Below are 19,663 nucleotides of genomic sequence, written 5' to 3'. Positions count from 1 at the left end.
CGCTGATTAGTGGATGCTTAGAAGCTGATTTTAACATTTGTATGGAATTTCCAAACCCATCTTGAAGACTGAAATGAAGAAAGATACAGAGGGATTTTGAAGGAAAAAGTGACAGAGAAAATACACAGAGAATATCTATAATAGATCTCCAAAGAAGAAAAACAAAGCTATGAAACACAATGAATACTAAGAATTGAAATTCAAATAAAAGCTCACTTGTACACACCTGGAAAAAGCAGCCCACAGCGCTCAAAATTGAGACACAATGTTATAAAACTATTGGATTTTTTAAAAAAGAGAAACTCAATGAAGATCTAGACAAAAAATCCATGTCAGTTATAAGGAAAGGGGAAGTGGATTGTGTTCACACTTTTTGATGGCAATACTTTATGCTAGAAGGTAATGGACTAACTTTTAAAGACACTTAAGAAAGGAAATATGAGCCAAGGATTTTCTATCTAGCCCAACTGAACTCCAGCTATAAAGGCCACAAAAAACTCCTGTGAACACGAAGGACCTCAGTGAATGTTCTCCCCGTGGGCCTGTCCTGAGGAATTTACTCGTGAACGAGCTCCAACCAACCAAAATGACTGAAGATACTGGAGGGACATCTACACGAGGACTAGCAGAGGGCGTTCTATATACACACATGCACATGTATGGATGCACATCTAATATGCATCCATATTATTCATAGAACTAACATTGAGTGTGGAACATGAGAGAGGCAATGTGATGTGTAATGGCCATGTACTGACCATGCAGATGTAGGACAATTACCAAAAAATGGAGGGAAAGGAGAGAGAGTACATAAAGTAGAAAATATTGCTGATTGCCTACGGGTATTAAATAGGAACTCAAATCTGATGCGGCAGGACAGGGAGGACTAAGAAGTAAGTAGGTAATTCTAATGTTTCTGAAAGAAGAGAATCAACTGACGATAGCCAAAAAATCAGACTCCTCGGGTATTATATAAAGACATTTCTACGAAGGTAGCTGTTAGTACAAGATACAAATCTTCCTGAGTACCAAAATACACATTGAGAGAGAGAGAGAGAAACAGAGAGGGAATAAAACAAATAGTGAAAGATTAGTTACAGAGATACGGAGATAGAGACATAACTGTTTAACATACATATTATATATAAAACATAATTCACTACATGTTATATATCACTATTATTATATATGACTATTTATTATATTACATAGGTATATCACTATATTTATAATAAAACGACACAACTGAAGCCAAACATATTGATCAATGGTTACACCAACACATGTAAGAGTCTCAACTCACAGGTAAAAAGAAAGAGATTTGCAGATTGACTGAAAAGTAAACACCCACTACTATGCCGTAGACACAAGATACAGCTAAAACAACCAGCCTCAGAGCGCTAAAAGTAAGGGAATAGAGGAGGTTATATCACAGAATATGCAAATAAAAGAAAGCAGGGGTCCCGATTTTGTTATCAAACAAGTTGGAGTCACACAAAAAGCGTCACAGGAGACAACGTGGGACGCTTTCTCATGGTAAAGGCTCAGTGAAAATATAACTACACAGCTGAACTTCAGAAACAGAGACCACAGGTGATGCGAGAATAGAAGAGAAAGAGACCAGCAACTGAAGACTTTAACACACTTTGCATTTAAGGTGAGAAGATGAGGAGAAAAATTAATAAGAATATGAAAGAACTAAACAAAATCAACAAGGTAGATCTTGTAGATACACATTGAACTCTCAATCCTCAGAATAACAAAAATACTTCTTGTTTTCAAGGCACAATATTATTTTAATAGTGAACGCCTGGAAACAACCCAAATGTCCATCTACAGGAGGCTGGCTAAATAAGCTGTATGATGTCCGCAGAATGGACTCCATTGTGGCTGAGAATGGAATGAAGGATATCTGAACATACCACTGTGAGCTGAGCTCTGGGATCAATTGTTAAGTGGAGAAAAGCCAGTTGGAACAAAGTGCGCAGTATACAACCATTTATCTAAGAAACAAAGGTGATACAAGTATGAAACCCAAATATATTTATATTTAAAATAGCAATGGGAAGGAAAATGTTAAATTATAAATATGGCCGTCTATGGGGGAGGGAGGGCCTACAAGGAAGGAACAGGAATAGGAGAATTCCTTAAACGTGGTCCCCTTCAGAGAATTTACTTTGGAAACAAAGATATTTGGCACAATTCCGAAATATAATTTAAAAAGAGATTTCTAGGAATAAAAAGGAAACACTGATGGCGTCCTCCGCTCCACGCATGATGATAACAACATGTGGTTCAAGTGTCCACTCAGGTGTTGACCATCCAGCTGGAGACGGACAGGCAAGCGGGTTTAGGTTAGAACCGGACGTGTGAAGTCTGAGACTTCCACAATGTGATAGCAAGCATAAAGGGGGAGGAGCGGAGGTTTAGCAAAATGTGTGTCGAGGAAAACATGGGAGAAGGAGACATCCGGGCTGGAACTTAAAGGAATGGTAAGAAACTGCTGAGAAGAAGTAGGAGAAGAAGCATTCTAACAGGATAAAACAGCGCAACCGAAGGTGTGGAACTGGTACTGCTTACCCTTCACAGACTGACAGGATCTAACAACTTAACGCACTTCTGTGTGACTCTAAGAGAATAATGAGCAACTCACTGTTCTTTGAGAGGAAAGACCAAGGCAATAACTACAGAGCATTCAGCAGAATGTCTGGCACGTGGCAGCACTCCCAAACAGTAGCTGTTTATATTATCTCACTTTTCACCGCAAGTACATACGACTCATACACATAACGCTCATTGTGGACCCTAATACTTTGACGCTTTGAATATTTGCCAAAATCGTGCCTCTTAATATATCTTATTTACGTGCCTACAGGACAAAGAGTGAGGCTTATCTGTTTATATCCTCTTTATCTAAGCAGAGTGACTTGAATTCAAATTACTGAAAGGGTAAAGAGAAAGGCTTTAAATGAAACCTTCCACATAATGCAGAAGGCATTGCATCTGTTGGCCCACCAGCAGGTACGTCAACGCACTCGCCTTTAGCCTACTGTGTGTGAAGATTCCTGGGGAGGAAGTTTGTCTTTGTAAGGAAAAGTCTGCCCATTGGAAGGAGTGATTAAAAACTAACTCTTGAGGAGCATCATTACAGTGAGATTGGGACGACTCTGTAACCTCCTGACCCCCCAGTCACCCAGGAAACACATCCGAGTCTCCCCTCATTGTACGAGAGTATAAAGGCCACCAGGCCCCCAGACCACAGATCCCCCATCATGCACAAGTAACCCCAATGGTGAGTCTTTCCCCCTGTTTCCTTCTCAGCGCTCCACCGGACAGCAGCAGGCATTTTTCTCCTTTGACATATAAAGAGATTTGGCCTTGTGATAACCACCCTCAAAATATTATCTAGAATCATGCAAAGAAAAGGAAAAGGTGACACATGTAAAATCTCTGTAATAGAATATCGTATGATATTCCCAACTTGGAAGACACATAGGCAGAGGAAGAAACATGAAAGTGGTGTCACCTGGCTTAACACGATCAATGAATCGCTGCAGAAGAAGGAAATGATGCTTTTCTTAGAAATTCTGGCATGTTTAACCTAATAAGCACAATTATTAACTCAGTAATATTAATTAACTCCCCAGCAGGAAAAACAACAAGGAAAGCCTGCTACTCATGGTAACATCAGCTACTCAGCGGAGTATAAAAGGGGAGCGGGATGGGAGACTCTCAAACTCAGGAAACCACTCTTGTGAAACCCACTCCTACCCACTTGTGGAACCCCAAGCCTTCCACTGACACCATGGTCAGCTCCTGTTGTGGCTCCGTCTGCTCTGACCAGGGCTGTGGCCAGGAGACCTGCTGCCGCCCCAGCTGTTGTCAGATCACGTGCTGCAGAACCACCTGCCTCCGCCCCAGCTGCAGTGTGTCCAGCTTCTGCAGGCCCCAGTGCTGCATCTCCAGCTGCTGCAGGCCCCAGTGCCAGCAGTCTGTGTGCTGCCAGCCCACCTTCCTCCGCCCCAGCTGCAGTGTGTCCAGCTGCTGCAGGCCCCAGTGCTGCATCTCCAGCTGCTGCCGCCCCAGCTGCAGCGTGTCCAGCTGCTGCCAGCCCCAGTGCTGCATCTCCAGCTGCTGCCAGCCCTCTTGCTCCAGTTCTAGCTGCTGCCGCCCCAGCTGCAGTGTGTCCAGCTGCTGCCGCCCCAGCTGTGATGTGTCCAGCTGCTGCAGGCCCCAGTGCTGCATCTCCAGCTGCTGCCGCCCCAGCTGCAGCGTGTCCAGCTGCTGCCAGCCCCAGTGCTGCATCTCCAGCTGCTGCCAGCCCTCTTGCTCCAGTTCTAGCTGCTGCGGCTCCAGCTGCTGCCGCCCCTCCTGCTGTCTGCGCCCAGTCTGTGGCCGGGTCTCCTGCCACACCACTTGCTACCGCCCCACCTGTGTCATCTCCACCTGCCCCCGCCCTGTGTGCTGCCCCTCCTCTTGCTGCTGAACCTCTGCTTTGAATGCAGCCCTTCCTCACTGCCTCCCTCCCCACAGATGCAGACCCACCTTTTCAAAAATGTGGAGTGCTGAAGAGAATTGTTCTCTTGAGACCCATAAGCAAACCCCAGTCCTGTTAGTTCTGTGTCCACATTCTAACTTCTGTCCAAACTGCTTCCCTTCCAAATGAATTCATTACAATCTCCTGATGAATTAAATTCCCGCAACATTCCTCCCTTTGCCTTCAGGACATCCGTTCTTCGTACTCAAGGAATTTGAAGATTCTCTCCATCACTTGTGGGGCCACAGAGTTTAACCCCTGTGACATCGAACTCCATTGAAGTCTTTCTGTGTACCCCTTTGCAAAGACTTTCTTATATCTTGCTATTTCCATGTACCAAAATAAATCTCTTTCTATTGGCACTGAAAATTGAATGTGATTCTAACTGTCTTTTTAAATATTTTATATTTGGGTCCTGGGTAATTTTACTTTCCAACACCTGTCAGACAGACCGCACAAATTAGTCAACCTCCAGCAGAGGGCCAATGGCCTTGGTCACTGCCTAGTTTCCTCTAGAAAGTCATTTTAGTCTCAGACAACTCAGCTGGTCATCTTATTGTCTGTAGAGAAAAACAGAGTAAAACGAATGTCATGGAGCATCCATGAATAACAGTGATAGGAAAAGTTTTGGAAAGACTAATCACAATTCACGATTTTTAAAAATTATCAGCTTTCAGTTTTTTTCACCCATGAAAGCAGCCAATAGATAGTTTAGCAAAGTCTGTGTCTTTTCTGCTCAGAGGCACATGCAGTGAGTCCTTTCTCCACTACCTGGTGGTTCTGCTTTATTCTGACAGTCAGAGCTTCCAGAGGGGCTGCCTTCAGGGCAGAGCGGGGCATGTAAATGAATGAAGCAGGCCTGCTGAAAGGCCAGAGGTCCTGCTGAGTTTTTGCCCAAGAGACCTCTTTCCGGTGTCATGCTCAGCAGTCTGCAGAGATCTCCACTGAGACTGCATCCCAGCTTCCTTTCTCCATGTCCATTCCTGCTTCCTTCTCGTCCCTTCCACAGGTGTTAATCCCAAGAGCATCCCTCAACAAACTTCCTGCCTGCTAACCTCCATCAGCGTCTGCTTCCCGGGGACCCAAATGGTCCCCAGAACCAATCTGGCATTCACTATAGATAATTTGAGAGGGAGAATGATTGAATGACATGTCTGTTTAATCTTTTAGTGCATGATAAATAGGACTATAAACCTCACAGCAGAATACGTATGCAACTGAATCGACAGAAAAAATTGTGAATTTTATTAAATCACAATGATTCTTTTCTAAGGACTATTATATCACTTAAACACAAACACACACTTTTTACAAGTTAAAAGAACACAAAGCTTGTGATCAAAAATGACTTCCCCTTCATTAGCCTTTGCCAGTCCCATTCAAGACTCATTGTTACAAATGGAGGGACGTCCTTATTAAATGTGTTTATATCACAAGCATGTACTTATTCCCAAATCCAGCTTTGGCCAAACATTTCTTGTTCTGATGTTTATTCAAATAAGATTTTATGTCCTTCAGGAAATGTTAACACTTTTTCTTCCCTACAGGCCAACCGTACTGCTTGGCAGATTTATTTACACATTTCTTTATGTTTATTGTTGAGAATTGTGAGTACGTGTTTTCCATTACAATTTATAGATGAATATTGCTAGTGCATAATTTATTGTCTTTCTAAGTCTGCCTTGTGTCTGACCTCGCCGTTAGCACTAAGCCTCAGCTGACTCTCTGGGATTTTCCAGGCATACGATCATGGCCACTGACCACCTCCAGCCTCAGACATGGCCCCAGCTTTGTTCCCCAGTTGCCCACAGTGGCAACCTCATCACGAACACAGGTTTTCTGGGTTTTTCTTCTTCTCCACTATTTTCCCCACTTTCTCCCTTGTATTTCCCGGGGTCACCTCCCAAGTAAACGGTCCGTGCTCACATCTTTGTCTCAGGGTCTTTGGGCAGAATTCAAACTAAGACAATAGATGTTCAGCAGATATTTTTGGTTGGTTGACATCAAACCGGGAACAGTGGTTATTTCCAGCAACGAGAGCAAAACTGGGAAGTCAGGAGGTGAAGGAGAGCCAGTGTTACCATTTGGTGTTTATCCCCTTCCTATCCATTCTCTCTGTGAACAGACGCATGTGCGTTAAGCACAGTATCCATGGTTATCTGTAAACAGCACGTCCCATCCTTTGGATCGAATCTACTTCCACAACTTCCACATAGGTTATTAATCAGGTGACATGTTACTTACCACATCAGTAAGTGTGATTTTCCTCAAATGAGACTATGATCTCTTTGTTTGGAATGTTTCTCCCTCTTTTCTGCATCAGTTAAAAGATATATATTTTTAAACGACCATGATCTGCCCCCATGTCATCACAAAGACTTCATACGCTCAACAAACAGTTATCACTAGTGTCCTCCGTCTCACCCTTGTGCTGAGCAACATGGCAACAAAAATAATTGTCGTAGCTCATACCTTTAAGGTGTCTGCATTGGAACTGAGGGGAGGACAGAAGTAAATAACTGTGGGTGTGCTAAATTAGGAGCACAAGGCTGGGAAGAATTATATTTGAATCGAGTAGTTTGTCAGGAAGAATATCATTGAGGAAGAAGCATTTCAGCTGGGTCTTGACAGATGAATAGGAGTTTGAAGTGCCAACAAGAAAAAGAAACATTCCAGAAAGATGAAACAGCTTCAGCAAAGGCTTGCAAGCTTTCTTCTTTATCCTTTCCTCAACTACTCTAAGATTAAGGCATGCTTACTTTCAGTTTAATCTTGTAGAAGTTTTTCTTTCCTTTAACTTCTCTATGCTTCTTTTGCCTTTTCCACTAAAATAGTAATAAGGATACACACTACCGGATAGGGTTGGCTTAAAGATTAAAAACAAATATTTTCAGCATAATGCCTGGTTCACAGTGAACACTTCAGAAATGATAGATGTTAGTATGTCATCACCTTCATTGAGGGTGTGTGGAATTTATCCACAGAGTACATGTTTTGATTTTAGTTATTTAATTAAAGTAATTGTCATTATTTTAATTGTTGCCAAACTCTGTTTCCTATGCATGTGTCTTATGCAAGTACCTACAGGGAAGACATGAGAGTGCATCTGTTATGGCCCCGTCGCAGCCAACGCATGGCTTAGATGCGTGGTAGTGAAGGCTGAATCACTCCAAAAATTGTTTATATGTAATGAATGCTTCTGTAATGAAATATCCACTGTGCAAGTCTGATAATCAAAAGATAAATCAAAGCTTCCCACTTTTAATGCCTATTCTGGAAGATGCATAGCAATAATGTATTTTTACTATTTGAAAGCAGTGAGTCACCGCTAAGTGCTTCAGCTTGAGACAGCGGAATAAGACCTGGCACAGAGTGTGAGGCTCCCTTGGGGCCCGACATCTCCCTGGCCATCCAAGATGCCCACAGTCATCCCCATTATAGATGGCGCACCTTCCCCTCAAATGGGTCTTTCTTTCTAATTCCTTCCCAGAATCTCACCTGACCAGCAGGTGCCCCTCATCGTTGACGACAAAAGATACGTTAGCATTGTAAGCACCGTTCTCCATGGTTTTCAGGCAGTAGTGTACAGATAGGAAGAAATGTCATATTAAAAAATAAATGTCAGAGTCATGTGATGAGTGCTTTGTAAGAGACACTGCAACCACCAGGAACAAAGGTGACACCCACTAAGGAAGAGATGTGACAAATCTTTCAGTTGGAAACACGAGAGCAGACCAGGAAAAAAAATGTGTTATTGCCTCCATTTGGGAGTATTTGACTAGAAACACACAATTATGTAATTAAATGATTAATTTTTCCAGTCAGGTAAACAATAACGAGGAAATAATGACGTGGAGATAGCAGCCCTTCAGCGGGGTATAAAGGGGGATGTGCGCCAAGGAGACTCCCAAACAAGAACCTCACTCTCCCGGAAACCCACCCAGAACCTCCAACCTCGACACCATGGTCAGCTCCTGTTGTGGCTCCATCTGCTCTGAGAACAGCTGTGGCCAAGGCCTCTGCCAGGAGACCTGCTGCCGCCCCAGCTGTGATGTGTCCAGCTGCTGCAGGTCCCAGTGCTGCATCTCCAGCTGCTCTCGCCCCAGCTGCAGCCAATCTGTGTGCTGCCAGCCCACTTGCTGCCGCCCCAGCTGTAGTGTGTCTAGCTGCTACAGGCCCCAGTGCTGCATCTCCAGCTGCTGCCGCCCCAGCTGCAGTGTGTCCAGCTGCTGTAGGCCCCAGTGCTGCATCTCTAGCTGCTGCCGCCCAGGCTGCAGTGTGTCCAGCTGCTGCCGCCCCAGCTGTGATGTGTCCAGCTGCTGCAGGCCCCAGTGCTGCATCTCCAGCTGCTGCCGCCCTTCTTGCAGTGGATCCAGTAGCTGTGGCTCCACCTGCTGCCGCCCCAGCTGCAGTGTGTCCAGCTGCTGCCGCCCCAGCTGTGATGTGTCCAGCTGCTGCAGGCCCCAGTGCTACATCTCCAGCTGCTGCCGCCCCAGCTGCAGCGTGTCCAGCTGCTACCAGCCCCAGTGCTGCATCTCCAGCTGCTGCCAGCCCTCTTGCTCCAGTTCTAGCTGCTGCGACTCCAGCTGCTGCCGCCCCTCCTGCTGTCTGCGCCCAGTCTGTGGCCGGGTCTCCTGCCACACCACTTGCTACCGCCCCACCTGTGTCATCTCCACCTGCCCCCGCCCTGTGTGCTGCCCCTCCTCTTGCTGCTGAGGCCCCTGCTCGGTGACCACCTTTTCTGTTTACCTCTGTCCTCACAGATGTAGACCCTTCTTTTGTGCTGACCATTAGGATACATGGAGTTTGGTTGATATTTAATGAGTTGGGCCTCATGTTTCCAACGAGCCCACCACCGTCCCACTGACTCTCCAAGCACATTCTGGTTCATTTGAAACTCTCTCCCTTGCTATATTTCCCTTTCACTGTGGGCACCAAATATGAATTAATTTGCAATCCATCAGTTAAGAAATTATCCCAGTCCTCTAAATTTCTCATTCTTCCTTATCACACTGGGGTTCTAGATTATCCTTCCAACAAGGTGGACACTATTTGTAGCCCTTCTGTGGCACTGATTTGATACCATCAGACCTGGGGGTCCAGGTTCAGCCTGTATTTTCTCCTGGAGTGAATTTCTTACGTTTTGTTGCTTCTCTGCTTTCTAATAAACTTTTCTGCACATAAGGATTCATTGGCATCATTCCCTATTTTGATCTTTTAACTTCATAAGTAGGCAATTTTACATGAAGACACAAGAAAAACAACCTATGTTGAAACCACTTTGAAAATAAATGTTGTATCAAATATAGATAATTTAACATATTCGAACAAAAGTGGTGTGTGTGTGTGTATGTGTATGTCCGCATGCGTTTATGTGTCTTAATATCCTAAATTGGGACAGATTTAATGCACGTCTTTAGCTCTTAATTAAAACACATTACAGGGCTGGCCCAGTGGTGCAGCGGTTAAGTTCGCACATTCTGCTTTTGCGGCCCGGGGTTCACAGGTTCGGATTCCAAGTGCGGACATGGCACCACTTGGCACACCATGCTGTGGTAGGCGTCCCACATGTAAAGTAGAGGAAGATAGGCACGGATGTCAGCTCAGGGCCAGTCTTCCTCAGCAAAAAGAGGAGGATTGGCAGTAGTTAGCTCAGGGCTAATCTTTCTCAAAAAAAAGAAACACATTACATCCTTGACACATTACTCTCCTCAATAGCATTGGCCCTATTTTGGAGAACAGGGTAAACCTAGATTTCTGAGTGCATGTCAATGAAAGAAGGAAAAGCTTCTGTAAAGAATTTAACATGTTCAATTCATTTCATCTAACAAACAATGTTTCAGAATTTATAATCACAAAGTGAGTTATATTTCCTGTCGAATTCTGCTGAGAAGAAATGCATATTTCATTCTATTTTTCTTCAACCACTTTATTGTGGAAGGATTGACATGAAAAAGGCAATATACACAGAACCATTACAATTTGATGAGTTATATTTCATTGCATTTTTGAGGAATTACTCCTCATCCGGATAGTGTGGAGAGTTCCTGAGGGGAGTCTCTCAGGGTCTTCCTCATAATTCAATCATCTCCTCACTTAACATCCTCACGTATATTGACGTTGGGAGGCTGGAATTCCAGAAATCGGTTTCTCCTTTTGAGGATTTTTTATTTTTATTTATTTACTTTTTCATTTTCTTTTCTTTTCTTTCTTTATTTATTTTCCTGCTTTATCTCCCCAAATCCCCCCGGTACATAGTTGTATATCTTAGTGCAGCTCCTTCTAGTTGTGGCATGTGGGACATTGCCTCAACATGGCTTGGTGAGCAGTGTCATGTCTGTGCCCAGGATCGAACTGGTAAAAACCTGGGCCGCTGCAGGCCACAGGGCCAGCCCCTATTTATTTATGTTTTGAGGAAGATTAGCCCTGAGCTAACATCTGCTGCCAATCCTCCTCTTTTTGCTGAGGAAGACTGGCCCTGAGCTGACATCCCTGCCTATCTTCCTCTACTTTATATGTGGGACGCCTACCACAGCATGGCTTGCCAAGCAGTGCCACGTACGCACCCAGCATCCGAACCGGCGAACCCCGGGCTGCTGAATCTCGGAATGTGGGAACTTAATCACTGCACCACCAGGCTGGCTCCTTGAGGATTTTTTAATTGGAATTAATTTGTAGTCTTGAGTGATGCTCAGCTGGGGTGCACATCAGAATTAGACTTTCCAAGAGTGGTGCCAGCATTTGCATTTGAAAATATGAACTTGAAAATACACTATCAGTGATTACGATGTGGCCCTGTGGTAGGAACCTCTGTTCTTGATCCTTTTTACTAACTATGAGATTAGTCAATTACCAGGCTATGAAATTGTCTTAAGTTACTCAGCTGATCAGGTTTAAGATTATCTGTTCAAGACATCACTAGTCTGCTTCATGCTTCTTCAAACGTCTTTAGAGAAATGTTGCCAAGATAATCATAGAGTTATGACACTGTCTTGTAATAGTATAATTCCCTTCTTACACAACTCAATTGGAGTCTGCTTTAGCTGATTTGAATCAAGATGGAATATAGTAAGAGGAAACATCCTTTAAATTTGACAAACAAAAACCAGGAGTATTGTAATGATCTCTTAAGTTCTGAAATCATGGGGGAAGTTGTAGACCATGATATTGTGGGTTTTACGTATCCAAAACTTTTCTGTTCAGATTGGAAGAGTGAAAGTTTATATTCTATTTTATCTATGACACTGGCGCAGGTTAGTATTATATGAGTTCATACTTGAAGTCAGGCTTTGGGATCTCACTTTGAGATTCCCCCTTCTATTGCATCCCCACCCCACCTCCATCAGTCAGTCCACCCAATGTAGAAGAAAGGTTATAATAAGAAATTTAAAATTAATAATAACATATTTTTAAAATTTTAATAAAATTTATTATATAAATACAATAAAGGTAAAAGTTTGATAAAATAAATTATGTAAACATAATAAAGAGCTAATAAAATAGAAAAGTGTGGCAAAACTGATGAAAGAGAGAAAGAAGAGTGATTAAAAGACTGACAAATAATATTATGCTTAAAAAGGGGAATAATCAGCTACCAAAAGAGTAGAGGTTTGCAAAAAAATTAGAACATTATGTGTAAGTATATACTAATATGTTTGAAAATTATGATTAAATTAACTATTTCTAGAAAAATATAAATTAACAAAGCTCCATAAGATACACAAAACATAAATAAATCAAAAACTATTAAAGAAACTAAATCTATAATCCAAAATTTACTCGCCATATATATTGATATTAAGAATACCACCTATATTGATTTAGAAGTAAGTTTACTAAACATTAAATGAGGTTCTCTCCCATTCAAACTAGAATAGAAAAAAAGGAAAAGCTTCCCAACTCATTTTTATGAGGCTAGTCTCACCATAATATCAAAACCAGACAAGGACAGTGTGATAAAGGAAAATTATCAGCCTATAGTATTGGAGATCATAGATGCAAAAATCCAATAAATATTAGTAAGTGAAATTTAGCAATATATACAAGGAAAAATGTATTAGAACCAGCTAGAGTTTGTCCTAGAAACTCAGAAATGCTTCAAAATTAGAAAATACTCAAATGAACTTTATGATGCTAGTATATTAAAGGAGAAAAACTATATGATCACAACAATAGCTGCAAAAAATAATTCAGCTGTATTAGAGTTCTCCAGAGAAGCAGAACCAACAGGAGATATAGACACAGACACACACAGACACACACACACACACAGAGAAAAAGGGTTATTATAAAGAATTGGCTCACACGATTATAGAGACTGAGAAGTCCCAAGATCTGCAATCAGCAAGCCGGAGACCCAGGAGAATTAATGGTGTAAATGCCAGTCCAAAAGCCAGCAGGCTGAAGACCCAAGAAGAGCTTATGTTTCAGCTGGAGTCTGAAGGCAGGAAAAGACTGACATCAAAGCAGCTGGGCAGGAGGAGCTCCCTCCTACTCAGCCTTTTTGATCTATTCAGATCTTCAGTTCATTGGATGAGGTCTACCCACATTACAGAGGCCCGTCTGCTCTGCTCAGTCTAGGAGTCAGATGTTAATTTCATCCAGAAACACTCACAGACACATCTGGAATAAATTTCAACCACATGTCTAGGCACCCCATGGCCCTGTTAGTTTGACACATAAAATCAACCATCACAATAGTCATTCACTATTTTTAACACTCTAAGCACATTAGGACTAAAAGTGAACCATTTTATCCTGATAAATGCTATTTATCAAAATTTCACAGCAAACATAAGTGTTAGTAAACTTTAGATGTATTCTCATTAAAGTCAAGATAAGACTAGGATGACTAATATCACTTCTGTCATTCATTGTTGTGTTTAAAGTCTTAGCCAATGCAATCTGATAAGAATAAAAATGTTATAGAAAAAAAAAACCAAAAGTGTTGATATTTGTAGACAATACTATTGTCAACATAGGAAATCCAGGAAAATCTACAAACTTGTGCTAAAAAGAGAGTTTAGAAGCATCACTGTACAGAATATCAACAAACAAAAAACCAAAAACATTCTTACAACCTGCAATAGTCAATTGAAAATTCCAATTTAATAGAAAGGACAATCTCATTCATAATAGGTACAAATATTATAAACTGCTTCAAAATAAATCTAAGCAAATTGTGCAATATTTATAAAGAAAAGTTCAAAGTGTTCTCAGAGAATCTGTATATAAATGAAGAATTAACGTCATGTTTATTATTGGGAAGATCTAATATTGTAAGTATGTGAATTCTTCTTAGTTGAATCAATAAATTCAGTGCCATTCTGATCAAAATTCCAGTTAGACTTTTTTTTAACAGAATATGATAACCTGTTTCTAAAATGCATATAGAAAAGAGAAGGTCCAAGATAAGCCAAATGGACGTTGAAAAAGATAAGTAGAAGAGATTTTTCCTATCAGACATTGCAATCTATCATGAAGCTACGATATCTGAGGCAGAGAGATACTGGTGGAGTGATGCGCGAATAGATTGGTGGAATATGATAGAGAGTCCTGGAACGGATCCAGACTTATCTGGAATCTTAGAATTTATGAAAGAAGGCATTACAAACAGTGGAAAGGTTGTAGAAAATTGAATAAATGGCATTGGGTGTGGCATTCACTATGGAAAAAAATCAGTTCCTTCTTGCCAAATTAAAAAAAAACCCAAATGGATCAAATACCTACATTAAATAAGAACTTTCAAAACTATTAAAAGAATATATAAGAGCAAAACTTTCTGACTTCAGTGTAGTAAGGATATCTTAAGACACAAAAAAGGGAAAATCACAAAGGAAAAATTGGTAAATTTGATTTCAATAAAATTAAAAATGTTTGTAATATGCTGTGATAAATTGGAAGGAGATTTTTGTGGCATATAAAACAGATGAATTAATATTATCCATAATATACAAACAATTCCTAAAATTCAGTAAGAAAAGACATAAAAAATGTAAATGGGCAAAGAATACAAAAGAAAATTTACAAAGGAGGAAACTAAAAGGGCCAAAAAGTTTACGAAAATGTGTTCAACCTCACCAGTAAATAGGATTCTAATTAAAACAATAATGAAATGAACTCACATATAGCAGGCCGGCAAATATTTAAGACTGATGAAACCAAATATTAGTGAAGCTGGGAAGAAAAAAGATATCTCATTTATGGCTGGTATGAGTGTCAGTTGGAATAACTGCTATCATGGGTTGAATTGTGTCTCCTCAAAATTCACATGCTGAAGTCCTCAGTACCTCAGAATGTGGCCTTATTTGGAGACACAGTCCTTATAGAGGGAATCAAGTTAAAATGAGGTCTTTAGCGTGGGCCCTAATTCAATATGACTGGTGTCCTTATAAAAAAGGAGAAGTTCGGAGACAGACATGCACACAGGAATCTGTCGCACAACTTCGCAGACTGAACAATCTGGTCTTGAGTTTCTTCTTCATTCTGGCATGTAGGGATTTTTATTTTCTTTCTTTTAACCTCAGAAATTTATTACTTTAAAAATTGTATCTAGAATCCATGTATATATAGAGAGAGAGTCAAAGGGGGATTACATGTTAACTTAGAATCTGTATTGCTAAAGTCTCTCAATTAATTTTTCCCAAGAGAAAATTTCACCTGTCAGTCATTGGAATAATCTGTACTGTTGTTTTTTGTTTTTTTTTTTTTTTTTTGAGGAGGATTAGCCCTGAGCTAACATCTGCTGCCAATCCTCCTCTTTTTGCTGATGAAGACTGGCCCTGAGCTAACATCCTTGCCCCCATCTTCCTCTACTGTATATGTGGGACGCCTGCCACAGCATGGCTTGACAAGTGGTGCCATGTCCACACTTGGGAACCAAAGTGGGGAACCCTGGGCCGTCAAAGCGGAACGTGTACACTTAACTGCTGCGTCATCAGGCCGGCCCCTAATCTTTAATTATAGTAGGTAATGGAATACAATTCCTAAAGAAATATTTGATTAAATCAATAGCCACTTTCATAAAATCAGTGCTATTCTCAGGAGATTATTTTTTTCTTTAGAACAGCAAATCAATATAAACTAATAGGAGGTTAACAACGTGAATTTCTCCTAGAGAAATCAAGCAGTCCCTATATAATCAATGACATTTTTTGGTTGACCAGGATGAGAAGGAGAAAGAGGAGTAAAAGGTAAAAGTCACCCACATGAATGAACCCAGTAGACATGATCGAATTTGACTTCTAAAAGTCTTTGTCCAAGCTTCACAACAAAGATTATTAAAATAATTGATTCACTGCTCTGATAGTTTAGATCATTCTTCATTAATACTGACTCTCCCCGCCGCCCAGCCCTCTGGGAGAAGTACCCTCTCCCTCTCTTCCACTCTGTGACTTAGACTTCGCCATGTGACTTGCTCTGGACAATGGCATGTTAGAGGACACGACCCAAGCGAAGACTTGAGATGTGTTCACATGATTGGGATTGCTCCCGTGTGCTTGTGTCATCAGAGTTGCCAGCTAAAATATATTTATTAAGTCGGAATTTCAGATCAACAACAAATAAATTTGTAATATAAGTATGCCCCGTGCATACTCAGACATACTTATACTAAAGATTTATTTGCTGTTTCTCTGAAATTCAAATTTAGCTGAGAATCTGTACTTTTATTCGCTAAATCTGGCAACTCTAATTTGGAAGAAGTCCCAAACCAACCCCTAGCCAGAACCCAGGACCAGCCTTAATGAGTCAAGACCCAACTGACCTGCAGAAATGTGACCAAGAAATAAACACTTGTGATGGTATGCTCTAAGAGTTTGTGGTTGCTTGCTATACAGCAAGAGCTGACTAATTCAACCGTGGTGACAATGAGAAACCAGCTTAATACACCAAGCAGTAAGATTGCAGATAGTTTTCCATAAATAAAATAACAACAGGAGAACGCCCAAGTGTTTGTGCTGGGTTGGTTTTATTTTAATAAACTTCCTGGAGAACATAGGTTAATAAATCTCTAGGTTTACAGCTAAAATTAAGCTCTCAAGGATAACAAAAAATGAAGTTATATATGTAAAATTGGAGGAAAATCCCAGCCGTTTTTGTAAGCATATTTGTTAAAGCACAAGCTTATGGGTGGGACATGCTTGAGTTGAATCCAAACTCTGCTGTCTAAGAGCTGTGTGACCTCAGGCAAACTCGTTACCCTCATATTCAGATTCCTCACCTACAAAGTGGAGAAAACAATCCCTACCTCAGTTGACTATGATGATGATTAATCAGAGAAGACAGGTAAAGTGGCTATTATAGTTCCTGGAACATACCAAATCCTCAATAAATGGTAACTTAAAGTTTTTGCATAGTAGGAGGAAGAAATGGCAGCTAGTATCTAGCATCAACAAAAAACCCCCCAATACATCCAGAAGGAGCTATTATAAACTGTTTTTAGAGGACAAGGAGTGTGAGCTTCCAGTAAGAGCCTAGTTAGAAAAGAAAATAAGATTCCTTGTAAAACTATGATACCAGGCAGTAGTTCAAAGGACTGTTGAGGCCAAAAATGACCACAGAACATTGGTCATAACTAAACAGTCTATTTGTAAACAAATCAGAAAGCATTATCTTTATACCAAATTATAATATAATTTTGCCTAGAATAAAGCATGTAATTCTAGCCATATTATCTCAGAGAATTATTTAGTCTGTACAGAAAAACATCAACTATTATTATGAAAGGACAAGAGGGAATCTTGGCATGAGGAATGCAGGGAATGAATTTGGTATAATTCACATCTGTGATATCTTCCATGGTATCATCAACGCAAAAATGGAACTAACCCCCCATGACAACAGCAAAAAGCGCCCCCCTCCCCAAAGCCTGAGAGGGTAATTTTAGCACAAATGATGTACAAAAAATATTTGAGTGGTGGTTTACAAGCTCTTGTCCCTCCTTTTTTCGTGTAGTGCAGTGGGGTTCACTGGACAGGATTCTTTTTTTTTTTCAAATTTAAAGGAAAATGTAGATCTACTTCATAAATAAGAAGTGAATTTATGGAACTCATCTTGAAAGGTAATGTATAGGGTGAAGGTACAAATAAATAATGAGAAAAGGATTTATACAAGCGAGTATCTCACAGTGCCACGATGAGTTACCAAGGGAAACCAGACTACACCTTGAGACTGCCATCAGGGAAATGAGCGGGCCCCCATCTGGCCACCTTGGTTGATCCTCAAGGGGAAGCCTGTGCTCTGGTGCCCAGCCTGATGCAGCATGGAAGTCCGGAGGCCCTCTCAGATCACCTATCATTGGGGTAAAACAGTGCCCTAATTGTCTTCTCGATCACTTTTAATGATACTACTTACTTTAAGGCTTGAGACCTTCTCTGTCCTGTCTGAAGACTCTGGACTACTCGAGACTGATAAACATAAAACTCACGGAGGCAGCTTACTGAGGAATGAAGACACCGGACCCCAGACCTCATTCTGTGGCCTCATTGTGTGACTGTGGTGAACACACCTGATCTCTCCTTAAAATGAGGGGACAGGCCTATATATCCCTGACGGTCCCTTCCTGGATTCCACACATGCAGTGACTAATCCCAAATAAATTACAAAGATAAAAACTGCAATGAATCCTTGATGAGGGCTTTACAATCAAGGCAGAAGTGGAGTTTGTCTTGGAAGGATGAGGAGGTCATTCCAGGTGAATGGAAAGACATCAACAACCAGCACAGGACAGCCCAGGCCCTTTTGGGGGAGAGTGACTAAACCAGGGTGGCCGGGCTCCAGGTGCCATGTGGTTCCTTCTCATATGAAAAACCACAAACCTGTCTTCCAGTGAGTCTTGGAAGGAGACATCTGGGAAGGTGGCTGTAGGTCTGCACTGGAGTGCTGCTGTTAACCTGTCACTGCCATGAGCAGGGGTGGAAACAGGGCGAGTCACCGTTTGGTGGTAATTATGAGAGTCTTTGAAGTCAAGGAACAAAATGCTAACTTCAGGGCCAAAGGGCAAAGTGATTAGATACTATTCTAATTTAGAAAACACATTCTTTTGTCTTTTATGAGTCATGAAAATTTCAAAGGGAAATTCATCAGAATCAAATCCAATGTTTACATTTGGTTAGAATAAACAATACGAGAAAATGAAGGAATATTTGTGGTGTGAGTGTGTGGATACGTATGAGGTCAAGGATTACCAAAAACACCATTCGTCTACTATTAAATTCTCACTTAATTGGCCAGAAGATTAATGAGGAAGTGGCCATGTGTCCTGGGGGTCATCAGCACCAGGCCAGGGTATATAAAGGGCCCAGAGCAGGAGGAAGACATTCACACCTGAGAACACTCAACTACTCTCACCAGCCCAACCCAGCCCAGACCCAGACACCACCATGACAGGCTCCTGCTGTGGCTCCACCTTCTCCTCCCTGAGCCTTGGGAGAGGCTGCTGCCAGCCCTGCTTCCGCCGCGACCCCTGCTGCTGCCGCCCCGTGTCCTGCCAGACCACCGTGTGCCGCCCCGTGACCTGCGTGCCCCGCTACACGCGCTCCATCTGCGAGCCCTGCCGCCGCCCCATCTGCTGTGACCCCTGCTCCCTGCAGGAGGGCTGCTGCCGCCCCATCAGCTGCTGCCCCACGTCCTGCACGGCCGTGGTCTGCCGGCCCTGCTGCTGGGCCTCCACCTGCTGCCGGCCCATCTCTGTGCAGTCCCCCTGCTGCCGGCCCCGCTTCTGCCAGCCGGCCCCCTGCCGCACTGTCTGCAGGACCTCCCGCTGCTGAAACCCCACCGTACCCGCAGAACGACATGCTGGAGCCTATCACCTATTCTGCATTTTAATCAAGTTGAAAGAAAAAAGATTTTTTTCATAAGGTGGCAGTAGTCATTTTTACATCTTGCATGTGGATATAGCATGATGCACAAGCAGATGTCTATCACCACCCCCACCAAATTCCCAGGTGTCTCCGTCAGCAGAAGTCACCAAGGATGGTAAGTCCAACTTTAAAAGTCCCCAGAGGGGACTTCGCAAACCCATCCTGAAATCCGGACGCTACTCAAACCCTCCCCATCATCTTTAATAATGTGCTGCTCTTTTGTTTTCAATAAATTAATTTTCCTGCAACCCTCCTGCTATCTGAC

At 41.9% G+C, this 19,663-nt stretch overlaps 3 protein-coding genes across 3 annotated transcripts; all 3 read left to right on the top strand.

The window, feature by feature from the left end:
• The first annotated feature begins 3,749 nt into the window (after positions 1–3,749).
• LOC123276306 (keratin-associated protein 4-6-like) lies at positions 3,750–4,894 on the top strand. The gene has a single exon (XM_070482158.1). The coding sequence runs from the start codon at positions 3,806–3,808 to the stop codon at positions 4,484–4,486; it is 681 nt and encodes a 226-aa protein (XP_070338259.1). The 5' UTR covers positions 3,750–3,805; the 3' UTR covers positions 4,487–4,894.
• Positions 4,895–8,461: 3,567 nt separating this feature from the next.
• LOC106826396 (keratin-associated protein 4-11-like) lies at positions 8,462–9,860 on the top strand. Its single transcript, XM_070482157.1, has one exon. It carries the CDS (start codon positions 8,501–8,503, stop codon positions 9,251–9,253), a length of 753 nt encoding a protein of 250 aa, XP_070338258.1. The 5' UTR covers positions 8,462–8,500; the 3' UTR covers positions 9,254–9,860.
• Positions 9,861–18,847: 8,987 nt separating this feature from the next.
• LOC106826552 (keratin-associated protein 2-1) lies at positions 18,848–19,663 on the top strand. The gene has a single exon (XM_070483234.1). The coding sequence runs from the start codon at positions 18,919–18,921 to the stop codon at positions 19,303–19,305; it is 387 nt and encodes a 128-aa protein (XP_070339335.1). The 5' UTR covers positions 18,848–18,918; the 3' UTR covers positions 19,306–19,663.

This window comes from Equus asinus, chromosome 13 (genome assembly GCF_041296235.1).
Source record: "Equus asinus isolate D_3611 breed Donkey chromosome 13, EquAss-T2T_v2, whole genome shotgun sequence".
Classification (NCBI taxonomy): domain Eukaryota; kingdom Metazoa; phylum Chordata; class Mammalia; order Perissodactyla; family Equidae; genus Equus; species Equus asinus.
The sequence above is the reverse complement of the archived record's forward strand: the minus strand, read 5'-3'. Positions and strand labels throughout refer to the sequence as shown.